At 40.8% G+C, this 12,786-nt stretch overlaps 1 protein-coding gene across 1 annotated transcript in view; it reads right to left on the bottom strand.

Annotated features, from left to right (window-relative positions):
* The window catches only part of LOC132820297 (beta-arrestin-1-like), a 46,874-nt gene that overhangs the window by 17,465 nt on the left and 16,623 nt on the right, over nucleotides 1-12,786 (bottom strand). The window contains exons 8-11 of the mRNA XM_060832320.1: nucleotides 11,847-11,982; nucleotides 7,436-7,520; nucleotides 6,090-6,162; nucleotides 1,469-1,606 (exon numbers count right to left, since the gene is read on the bottom strand). Of these exons, the coding sequence (XP_060688303.1) occupies nucleotides 1,469-1,606; nucleotides 6,090-6,162; nucleotides 7,436-7,520; nucleotides 11,847-11,982 (432 nt within the window). The remainder of the gene's footprint in view (nucleotides 1-1,468; nucleotides 1,607-6,089; nucleotides 6,163-7,435; nucleotides 7,521-11,846; nucleotides 11,983-12,786) is intronic.

The raw sequence follows: 12,786 nt of genomic DNA, 5'->3' as shown, positions 1-12,786 counted from the left end.
TAACTATTTTCTAATACTTACAATGCCTCCACAATATCTATCTGTTACCTGCTGCATTTCCTTCACGAGCATTCTCATCTCACTCCAGTGAAAGCTGCCCTTGTGTTCTTCATCTTCTAAGCTGACTATCAATCCATTGAACCATGTTGGGAAAGCTCATTTTATGGCCAACCAGTCCCTAATTGGTATTCAAACCTGGAGCCTCTGGTCCACAGATAGGGACACTACCCACTGTACTACAAGGCCTCACTATCCCTGGAAATGGTGTGTACTAAATTAGTCTCCTGCCTGATCAGTCCCCTTGATGTTCCTCATTGGATACTAAGCCCAAAAGCAGGCTTTTAGTTGGTTGCTTTTGTGTGAATTGAACCAAAAAATGTACCACATGAACAAATGAGTTTGGAACTAAAAATGATATGGACACCCGAACATTTTCCAAATCTCCAAAATTCTCTTCAGTGAGGCAGTATACAGAATGTTTGGGTGTTTACTTTCACTCAGTCTAACTTATTATCACCAACTACCTTCCATATACATTGCAAATTATCTCTTACATTTCTTTTCACATTTTATGGTATCCCATTGGCCCTAGTACACCACATTATGAACTGGAAGGAAAGGATTAGGGGGTGTTTGATTGGAGGAGAGGACAGATTGGACAGGCCCAGGACAAGGGTTTGCATAGGCAAGTATATCAGGGCATGCTGAAGGTTCAAGAAAAATACTAGTAGATTGAGTTCATGATGAGCCTGGAAAGAACTGAGATGGATCAGAGGCTAGGCAGGGCTACAATAGGATGAGATCTCGAGTAAGGCTGAGATAAGGGTTGCTGTCAGACTTGAAGTAACGCTGAGACAGCCAGCTTGAGAGAGAGGGAATTGGTAATGATAGTTGTTCAGGGTTAAACTGGTGGTCAAAATACAAAGTGAAATCAGGAGAATGGGAGATAGCAGGACAAAATTACGATAGAGGTGTTACACCGCAAACAAAAGTTTACATATGATATTGTGAAAAAAAATCCTATTTTTTCAATGGTCATTTGGTGACACTTAGATATTTCTGAAAGAAAAACAAGAAAAATTTTGTCAAAGCTTTTGTTTGCAGGATAATTTACAAGAACTGTCCTGATGAATTCAAGATGGAAAGAAAATGTCATTCAGCAATACTTTACTATTCTATTGTAACTATCAGCATCCAGGAAAACACAAATGGATTTTGTGGGACAGCGCTAGTGTCCCTACCTCCAAACCATGAAGTGTGAATTCAAGTCCCACCTGCTTTAGAGATATATGACAATATTGCTGAACTTTGTTTGGAATATATCTGAATGCTATTGACCAACTTGATTCAATTAAGATCAAATTACTTCTAAATCTTAATTTATATTGAGTATCAGTTTCTTGAGTAAGTTACTGTGTTTGTTTTATGGTGCGTACACCAGGAGCAGACTCTCATCGATATAACTTACATAGTGCTCGAGGCCAGGTTGGTGTCCTGATGTTTGAGTTTGCCATCCAAGGCCAGGCCACGTTTTTGTCGGTTATTCGCCAGAGTAGGGGTCAGGCTGTAAACTTTGGTGAAGGTAGAATTGGGAGCCACAGTGTCGCTGAAATCACACATGGTTTACATGATAAAATCAAAATATTTTTACCATATGAATAATAATGTTAAAGAGATCTTGTTACAAACCATTTCCAAAATGGGTTAGGCAGGCATGGAGTTAGGGCCACAACATTTATATTTCACTGGTACCATAATATCCAGCTCTTTTATCTTAACAAGGTATTAATTATTTTCTCCTTGGGTCAACTAGACTACAGATAAGTGCCAGCTCCCTCTACGAACTAACAACTAAACTGAAAGTTACCTTAATGTCACCTCCATTTTCCTTTGTGAAGGAGGTGCTTAATTTTCTTTGTGGATTCCCACAGTGGGATGGATGAAACCCATGAGTCACTGTTGAGGGAACTGAAGTGACACAGACACTCGAACTAATGACTTCAGATATTTTTTGTGGTTCATACTTAAACAGGAAATGTTAGACAAGGCCTGGGTAACAACAACACAAAGTTCCCCAGTTATTCCCACCCCTATCCTCTGATTCCCTGACGACCTCCTCAATCTCACTTTCAACCCAACCCAACGACACCCTGAACCCAACCCAATTGTCTATCTGAGCTCAGCCAGACAACTAATCCCCCGACCCAGTCTGACTGCAAACCCAAACACCTGGCTGCCTCTCTGATCACCCAATTACTCACCTGCACCCACCCCAACCTGATACATCTACCAACCTGACTTCCTGACCAACTTCCAACCACACAGTCTCCTGACCACTCTCCTGACTACTCAATTGGCTCCTGACCCAATCTGAATTGAGTATAGGAATTAAGTGGTCATGCTGCCACTGTACAGGACATTGGTTAGGCTACTTTTGGAATATTGTGTGCAATTCTGGTTTCCCTGCTGTAGGAAGGATGTCGTGAAACTTGCAAGGGTTCAGAAAAGATTTACAAGGATGAGTTGAGGAGTTGGTCTATCACGAGAGGCTGAATAGGCTAGGGCTGTTTTCCTTAGAGCGTCGGAGGCTGAGGGAGGATCTTAATGAGTTTTATAAAATCACGAGGGGCACGGAGAGGGTATATAATCAAGCTTTTTTCCCTGGGTTGGGAAAGTTCAGAACTATAGGGCATAAGTTTAGGATGAGAGGGGGAAGATGTAAAAGAGACTTAAGGGGTGACTTTTTCATGCAAAAGGTGGTGCGTGTATAGAATAAGATGCCAGAGGATGTGATGGAGGCTGGTACAATTACAACATTTAAAATACATCTGGCTGAGTACATCAACGTCAGGTCACCCATCAGGTTTCAATGCTTTAGCAAAAACAATCCAAGTTTGTCCAACCTCTCCTTATAACTAATACTCTCCAATCCAACAACATCCCTGTGAACATCTTTGGAATGCCCTCCAAAGCCTCTACGTTGTTCCTACCGTGTGGCAACCAGAACTGCACACAATACTCCAAATGAGGCCTGACTAAAGTGTTGTACAGCTGCAACATGACTTTCCAACTTTTATACTCAGTGTCCCAACCAATGAAAAATGTTTGCATTCTTTAACATCTTTTCCACTTGTGTTGCTACTTTCAGGGAGCATGGACTTGCAGCCTAAGATCCCTTTCTGAATGGATTTTTACTGTATACCTTCCTCTTGCATTTGGTCTTCCAAAATGCATCACCTCATACTTGTCCAGATTAAACTCCATCTGCCATTTCTTCACCCAGTTTTCCAGGAGATCTATATTGTGCTGTATCCCCTGATGACCTTCCTCAATATCCACATCACCACCAACTTTGATGTCTGCAAACCTACTAATCAGATCACCTACCTTTACATCTAAATCACTTATACAAATTACAAACAACAGAATGTCCTGGTGTTGAACCTTGTAGAGCGTCACTGGTCACAGCATCCAGTCAGACAAACACCCGCCTGCAACTACCTCTGGCAATTTTGTATCTAACTTACCAACTAAAGATAGACTCCATGCGACTTAATCTCCTGGACCAGCCTACAATGAGGGACCTTGTCAAATGCTTTAGTGAAGTCCATGCGCTCTACATCCACTACCTACCCTGATCCACCACCTTTGTCACTTCCTCAAAGAAAACTCAATCATATTTGTGAGACAAAACTTCCCCTGCATAAAGCCATGTTGACTAGCCCTAATAAGTAAATTCTTGTTACTCATAATCTGTCTCTCACAATCTTCTCCAATCATTTTCCTACCATTGATGCAAGGCTCAGCAGCCCATAATGCTCTGGATAATGGAACAACATTGGCTATTCTTTAGTCATTTGGATATCACTTGTGGCTAAAGAAGATACAGAAATCTTTGTCAAGTCCACAGCAATCTTCTCCCCTGCCTCCTTCAGTACCCTGGGATAGATCCCATCAGGTTCAGGGGATTTATCTAACTTAATGTTTTTTTAAGACACCCAGCACCACCTCCTTTTTAATATTGATATGTCCCAGAATATCAACAAACCCCATCCTAATCTTACCATCATCCATGTCCTTCTTTGTTGCTGAATACCATACAAAGTACTCATGAAGGACCTCACCTACTTCCTCTGACACCATGCATAAACTTCTGCCATAGTCCTTGAGTGGACCTATCCTTTTTCTGGTTACCTTCTTGCTCCAAATATATGAAGAAAATTATTTTGGATTCTCCTTAATCTCACTTGCTAAGGACATTTCATAGCCCCTTCTAACCTTCTCAATTTCTTGTTTACGTTCTTTTCTACTCCTTTTCTACTCCTCAAGGGCCTTGTTTGATTTTAATTTTCTAAACCTTCCATATGTTTGCTTTTCCTTTTTGAATTAACTTATAAATCTCTTGTCATCCAGGGTTTCTGAATCTTCTCATCCTCATTTTTCTTCCTTAGAGGATGGTCAACTGGCCTGTCAAAATCGCCCACATGTCAGATGTGGATTTACCGTCAAACAGCTGCCCCAAATCTCTAGTTCCTGCCTAATTCTGTTGTAATTAGCCTTACTCCAGTTTAGCACTTTCACCTGAAGACCAGACATATCCTTGTCCATGACTGTCATAAAACTTACAGAATTATGATCACTGCTCCCAAAAGGCAATCCCAATTAAACTTCAACCAACTGGCTGAGTTCATTCCTCAATGCAAGGTTTAGTACAGTACCTTCCCTAATTGGACAATCCACATATAGTTTCAGGAAACCCTGCTGTATGCATCTAACAAATTCTACCCCATCAAAGCCCCTGGCACCAAGGAAGTTCCAGACAATATTAGGGAAGTTAAAATCACCCATCACCCTGCCATTCTTACACCTTCCAAAGATCTGCTTGCATGTTGCTCCACTATCTCCTACTGGCTACTGAGAGCCTACAATATAACCCCACCATGGTGACAGCATTTTTCTTATTCCTGAGTAGTACCCATATTGTCTTGTTGGATGTGCTGTCCAAGATGTCCTTACTTAGTGCAGCTGTGACATTTCCTTTAGTCAGGAAGGCAATTCCCATACTCCTTTTCAATCTTTCTCTATCACATTGGAAGCATCCAGCCAGCAGGAAACATTGAGTTTTGACCTTCTCTCAAAAGTCATTCAGAGAAACAAACTCAGACAATCAAATCAATTAAAATGCTGATTTCAAATAATAGGCTTTAAAAAAATTAGAGACAGAATGCTGATAATTGTTTTGGTACAATTACCATAATAATGAATTAATAGTTTTGTAGTAGACATCTTGGGGGCACCTATTTTGCATAACAACAAAGGGAATTTTTAATCTCGGTCCTCCCACAAAGGAATTCTAGAGATTTCTGGATGGTTTTTCCCCATATTTTACCACAACTTGCTCTGATTTGTAAAACCAAATGAAAACCCCATTCATGAAATGGTGTTTACATTTAAATGAATATAATTCTCTTTCTCTTTCTTCTTTTCTGTCTGCAAAGGTATAATTAATCTAAACCCTTATGTTCCCCAGTGCCCCGCCAATGTGGTTCTATCCCCATACAACAATATGAAGACATGTGTGGGAGGGCACTATCACACCCAGACTAGTAATGCAGAGGCACAGGCTCATGGTCCATAATAGCTTGTTGATTTTAATTCTGTGTTAAAAGAAATAAATAATAGTGGCCATTAGACTACCATTAATTGTTCTTCTAAAAATCCATCTGGTATTCTAGCATTAAGGATAACAATCTGTTGTCCAGACTAGCCTACATGTAGCAAGTTGTGAGTTCATGTCCCACCCAAAGGTCTGAGTACTAAAATGCAGAGTGACACTCTGCTACATTACTGAGGGAGCACTGCCCTGTGAAAGGTTTGGGTAAAACTGAGTGCATTGTGGTGAAATGAGTTTTGTGCCAAATTGCATTTTACTTTCACAACTAAAATGCATCTAATTGCACGACAATGTCTAACATACCACAAAGTGCAAAGGCACACACATATGTATAGATGTATGCATGTATGCAATTGCAAACAAAACAGTGGCAGAGCAATGAAGTGAATAATTTCACAATATAGTTGTAACTTACTTTGGTTCTTCTGAACATACCATCTTCGCATATTTGTCAAGTTGATAGAGGACTACATCTGTGATCTGATCAACTGATTAGACAAGAGGACAATGTAACTTGCAGTTGCTAACAGAAAGCACTCATAGCACAATACCAGTAAAGTCCCACAGCTAAGCAAATGTTGAAAACCACGTTTCCTCTGTAGGTTTTGCTGCTGACACTCTCTGTATCATTTTCCTGTCTTGGTTTTTCACACTTTGGCGTCTGATAATGTTCTACCTCTTCAAACTATCTGGGAGAATGTTTTTGAGCATGCAATGTAATTTACTGACAAGTGCAAATAAAAGGTTGTGGGTTAGTGGAACAAAATACTGCTTAACGCTATTGCAAAATGAATGGAATTTTCACAAGATGACTGAAGGAACTTAACACAGCCAATGTGTTGGCAATGTGGCGAAGCAATTAATAACGCTTGCAAGTACATGGATATATATAGTCAGGATAGTGAATACAAGCTTATCCGGGCTACATAATACATTAGCTGCTCACTGGATAGTTCTCATTACAATACAATTAACTGCTTAACATGATTAGGTCTGCCATGTTTGGGGTGGGGGAAAATAACTGAGGTTCAGTGAAAGTTGGGGAGAACTCCTGCCCTTCCTGACCCACGTGAACAGCTAAAATCAAATTTAAATTAGCTATCTAGCTGTGCCTCCTCTTTCCCTCTAGCAGGTCTGATCTAAAGCTGTAGCTCCCGCCCTCTATTATAGCAGAAAGTGTTCTGAGCATGATGTCAGGAATCTATCTGTACATTTAAAGTTGGAGCTTGACTCGACCCAAGAAGGGGACTCTTTTTGTCTATTCAAATTAACATCAGTTCACAGTGGGAACACAATCCCCATGTGGGTCGTTACCTTTAATTTAACCAGACTCGCAGATTGCATCAGTTGCTGTGTGTTAAATTTGCAGCCATTGTGTCATGCTTTGTACAGAAGCATTTTCATGTCATGGAAAACTAATTAGATTACTTACAGTGTAGAAACAGGCCCTTCGGCCCAACAAGTCCACACCGACCCGCCGAAGCGCAACCCATCCATACCCCTACATTTACCCCTTCACCTAACACTAGGGGCAATTTAGCATGGCCAATTCACCTGACCCGCACATCTTTGGACTGTGGGAGGAAACCGGAGCACCCGGAGGAAACCCACGCAGACACGAGGAGAATGTGCAAACTCCACACAGTCAGTCCCCTGAGTCGGGAATTGAACCCGGGTCTCTGGCGCTGTGAGGCAGCAGTGCTAACCACTGTGCCACCGTGCCGCCCTAATACAATTGTGTAAATGGGAAGTTGTACTTACCAGACAACTTAATCTTCTTAACCACCTTACTTGTGTTATTGTTAATGTGGACAGTGACTTGGATAGGTTCACCATGATAATACATCTGTAAAGAAATCATATTCAGTTTATATCATGCTGTTGATTTTTTGCAAAGCATTTTATTTTGCATGCAGCGCTGTTTGGTCCTTAGAAACATGCCAATTAAATTATAGTGAGATTAAGGAACTAAATTCTCTTGTTCAGAAGAAGTTGTCTCTGAAAATTTCACACCCATGCGCCCCACCCCATAAAAACCTCAGGCCTAACTGTCACCTCTTGAATTCAAATTTTTTTTAGGTGGCTGAGGAATTCCCTTGACTCGTGAAGATAAGAAAATAGGAATTCTATGGTTAATAGGATCCTCATCATATTTAAAGAAGAAAGAACAATACAGACAGGAACAAGTTCTTTTGCCACCAAGACTATGCTGACACAGGATGCTGTTATAAACTAAGATCCTTTGCCTGTAGGAGTTCCATATCCCTCTATTTTCTGCGAATTCATATCTCTGTGAAGGTTCCTCTGAAATGTTACTATTGTTTCTCCTCTAGCAGCACACTTCAGCCACCTTACCACCTTCTAAGTTAAAACAAGAATTTGCCACTCTCAGCTCCTTTAAATTTTCCCCCTTTGATTAGACATGCATATATCATGGAAAAACAATACAATTGTGTAAATGGGGAGTTGTACCAACCAGACAACTTAATCTTCTTCACCACCTTACTTGTGTTATTGTTAATGTGGACAGTGACTAACACGTGGTTCAGAATGTCAACAGCTTGGAGCTCAATCCCCACTACCCATTGGAGCTGACATAGACTTGAGGCCTGCCTTGCAGCAAAACTACAGCATGAACTGTGGTTTGATGACCCCCCCCCCCCCAAGTAATTAAGTATACTACTTTGTGAAAAAGCTTATGTTATTTCTTAAATATTGTAGCACCTTTTAGAGACCAAAAGAAATGAATTGACAGCAAGGCTGCTGTTATTAATTTGACCATTGAATCCTTAAAAATAGAATATAGAGCATTATAGCGCAGTATAGGTCCTTCGTCCCTCAATGTTGCGCCAAACTGTGAAACCCATCCGAACCTATCTAACCTACACACCATCCATATGCCTATCCAATGACCATTTAAATGCTCTTAAAGTTGGCAAGTTTCTACTGTTGCAGGCAGTGCATTCCACGCCCCTAATACTCTCTGAGTGCCTCTGACACCTGTCTGATATCTATTAGCCCTCCATTTAAAGCTATGTCCCCTTAAGCTAGCCATTGCCATCCAAGGAAAAAGGCTCTCACTACCCACCCTATCTAACCCTCTGATTATCTTATATGTCTCAATTAAGTCATCTCTCAACCTTCTTCTCTTTAAACATGTAACTCATTATGACCTCCAGATAATTTTCTTTCAGTTTAGGTGCCCCATGCATGCTAACTGTCTTTTACAGACCAGGTTTAATGTCATAACACATCCTCCACTAATTGTCTAGCTTTTTGTTCGACCTGGACAGGATTTATGTAATGAACAACAGCAAAGTCACAACAATGCAATAGTTGCATAAAATGTGAATATTAGTACAAACAGTTTTACTTCAGGATTTAATCAGGGCTTGAATATATATATATATATATATATATAAGTTTCAAAGCTATTCCATGTGGTTTGGATTGACTATGTACAGGACTCAGAAAATCTGCAGATTACAGAAGGATTATTACTTAGCAAAGCATCATCCAACACTGCCCTCCATCCTCTAATTAGATTAAAAAGGGATTATTTAATGCTTTGCTTCCTGCTTTTTAAAAATGTGAATACATTTCTCAGAAAAAAAATAGATTGAAAGAAAGTTCTTTATTGTTTTTGTGTATGTTTGCAGCATTCTTGAACGTGATAATGTGAAATACTGGAAATTGCACTTACTTGGATTAATATACCAGTTAAATAATGTCTGGGGCTAAGGTAATTGGCAGGACAAAGACAGAAAGCCCTTGAATATTAGATGGAGCCCTGTACTGGCTCTACCTCTGTCCAGCCATACCCTTACACCCCCTTCTTAATGTCATACACAGCTAATGATAGGCAAAAGTTTGCAGCAATTATATCATCGACAGCTGTGACTGCCCTCCAATTCTGATGTAGACTATTCACTGGCTCAAAGGACCAGTGTGTGACATGCAACCTACAACGAAGAGTCATACCAGATTTGTCGAAAGCAACCTATTGTTTAATATTCTCCACATTTGTGTCAAAATTGTTCCTTTGGGAGCAACAATTACAAGGCTGACAATTTCAGCCCAGGCCTAAAAAAAAGAACAGCTCCTATTCATATCTGTCCTTTCCTGATTTTAGGTAGTCAAGAAGTGCTTTCCAGCCAATTAATTACCTTTTAAGTGTAGTCACTGTTGTAAAGTGGGAAAAATGTACAGAGCAAGGGTCCAGAACAAAATAGTAACTCAATAATCATTTTTAGTGATTTGTTGAGGGTCAAGAATTGGCCAGCTCACTAGAAAAAACAATTGTTTGATATACTTTGAAATATTTAACATACTTGGAAAGATAAGGCCTTGGTATAATATCTCACTTGGAAAATAACTCCAATTCTGTAACACTCCATTAAGATGTTCTTTTTAATTCTTTCATAGGATGCAGGTGTCACTGGCTGGGCCAGCATTTATTGCACTTCCTCAGTTGCCCTTCAGAAGGTTGTGGTGAGCTGCCATCTTGAACTGCTACAGTCCATATACTGTAGGTAGATCCACAATGCCATTGGAGAGGGAATTCCAGACTTTTGATTCAGCATCTGTGAAGGGACAGCAATATATTTCTCCCTTTGGATAGTGAGTGGCTTGGAGGGGAAATTGCAGGTCATGGTTTTCCAATATATCTGCTGCTATGGACCTTCTAGATGGAAATGGTTGTGTGTTTGGAAGGTTCTGTCAAAGGATCTTTGGTGAATTTCTACTATCAATCTTGTAGAAAGTGCACACTGCTGCTACTGAGCATTGGTGGTGGAGGGACTGTTTGGTGTCAGTCAAGGGGGCTGATTTATCTTGGATGGTGTCAAGCGTTTTGGATGATGTTGAAACTTAGAATTACAATCAGCTTTATTGTCACATGTATGTAAATGAGTACAGTGAAAAATCTACAAGTCGTCACTGACAGCGCTATCTTAGGTACAAAGGTACTTCTGTATAGATTCTTAAGTACAAACTCTTAGGGGAAAAGCAAATTAGAAAATAGAGAAATAAAAAGTGCAGAATAACAATCCTTTCAATCCAGTTCACTCCAGTACCTAGACGCTAGTCTGCATTGGGCCTTGACTCCAGGCCACACCTGGCTTCACTTCAAGGATCTTGAGGCCAGGTGACTGCTGTGGAATCACCTCAAGGATGGATGTCCTGGACTGTACCTATCCAGGCAAACAGGGAGTATTTCATCACACTCCAGCTTGTGCCTTGTCTGTGATTGAGAGGTCGGGAATGGTGCTGAACATTGCACAATCATCGATGAACATTCCCATTTCTGAACTTTTGATGGAAGGAAGGACATTGGTGAAGCAACTGAAGATAGTTGGGCCTAAGATACTACCCTGAGGATCTTTTGCAGAGACGTCCCAGAGCTGAGCTGACTGACCTTCCACAACCATCTTCCTTTGTACCAGGTATGACTCCAACCAGCAGACACTTTGTCTCATGATTCCCATTGATTCTAGTTTTGCTGGGGCTTCTTGATGCCACGCTTAGTCAAAGGTGGCCTTGATGTCAAGGGCTGTCAGTCTCACCTCACCTCTGAAATTCAGTTCTTTTCTCCATATTAGGACCAAGGGTGTAATAAGATCAGGAGCTGACTCATGCCAGTACCAAACTAGGCGTCACTGAGCAAGTTATTGCTGAGTTGGTGCTGCTTGATAGCACAATAGATGACACCTTCCATCACTTTAATGATAATCAAGAGTAGCCTGATTGGTAATTGGTTGGGTTGGATTGTCCTACTTTGTAGGAAAAGCTTGGCTGGGGGAGTGGCAAGTTCGGGTGCTCAAGTCTTCAGTACTACTGCTGGAATGTTGTCAGGGCCAAAGCTTTCGCAATATCCGGTGCATCCAAACATTTCACATGGTGTGAATTGAAATGGCGTAGACTGGCAACTGGGTTCACTGAGATGGATTATTCACTTGGCATTTCTGACTGAACATTGCTGCAAAAGCGTCAGCATTATTTTTGATCAAGATTTTGTACTCAAGTAGGGCTTGAAGTGTCAGTCATCTGACTCATAAGTTCTGCTGCTACAAACTGAACAGTCACACTAAGGCAGTCACCCTGAACTTTAATCAAGATGATTTTGGTGACTGTCCAGTTTGTTGGCATTGTCTGACCTGATAATTGAACTGACCTCTTTGCCAAGCGAGGCCTCCAGTTGTAACGGCTTGTCTGACATGAGGAATTGCCGAGTTATTTCTGCTTTGGGCTGCACTGTGCTTTTCTCTGGGGCGTACTGGATCTTGCGGATGATCAGCTTCACTGAATTCCTGTCATGTGAAACAAAACGACACATTAATGTCACCATGCCACAGAAAATTAAGCTTGATTCACACCCAACTGAGGTGAATAAAATATAAAACGCTGAAAACTGTGCGTTGATCATTGATGCTTGGTTTTCAAAGTTGCTCCCATGCTCTAATTATCTCAGCTCCTTTTCAAAAACACCAGGAGCATGTTTTTTTTAGATTACTTACAGTGTGGAAACAGGCCCTTCGGCCAAACAAGTCCACACCGACCCGCCGAAGCGCAACCCACCCATACCCCTACATTTACCTCTTACCTAACACTATGAGCAATTTAGCATGGCCAATTCACCTGAGCCGCACATCTTTGGACTGTGGGAGGAAACCGGAGCACCCGAAGGAAACTCATGCAGACACGGGGAGAACGTGCAAACTCCACACAGTCAGTTTTGTTCACATGACAGCCTTCAAGATTGTGAGCCCATTGGTAGGGAGTTGAAGTGCTTTGTCCTGATTTCCACCACTTCCCTTTAACAGTTCCCATCCCTTTATATCTGATTACCTCTCCCGAGGTGTCACCGGGGCTTGCAAATTATTACAAAATTCAGGTTAGGCTTGAAACATTCATGTCATTAATGCTTGATTTTCAGTTAAATGATGCAAACACAATTGGAACTGAGAATAAATAACACCATCTTCCCAGTATGAAGGAGGGTCAACTTTAAATCTGCTATTTATTTACTTTTATTTATAAACACCCCATCTAAAAGTCCATGGATTAAACAGACAATGGAAATATGAAATAAATGTATTTAAGAAACTGAAAGC

The sequence above is a fragment of the Hemiscyllium ocellatum genome, chromosome 11 (genome assembly GCF_020745735.1).
Source record: "Hemiscyllium ocellatum isolate sHemOce1 chromosome 11, sHemOce1.pat.X.cur, whole genome shotgun sequence".
NCBI lineage: Eukaryota > Metazoa > Chordata > Chondrichthyes > Orectolobiformes > Hemiscylliidae > Hemiscyllium > Hemiscyllium ocellatum.
The sequence above is the reverse complement of the archived record's forward strand: the minus strand, read 5'-3'. Positions and strand labels throughout refer to the sequence as shown.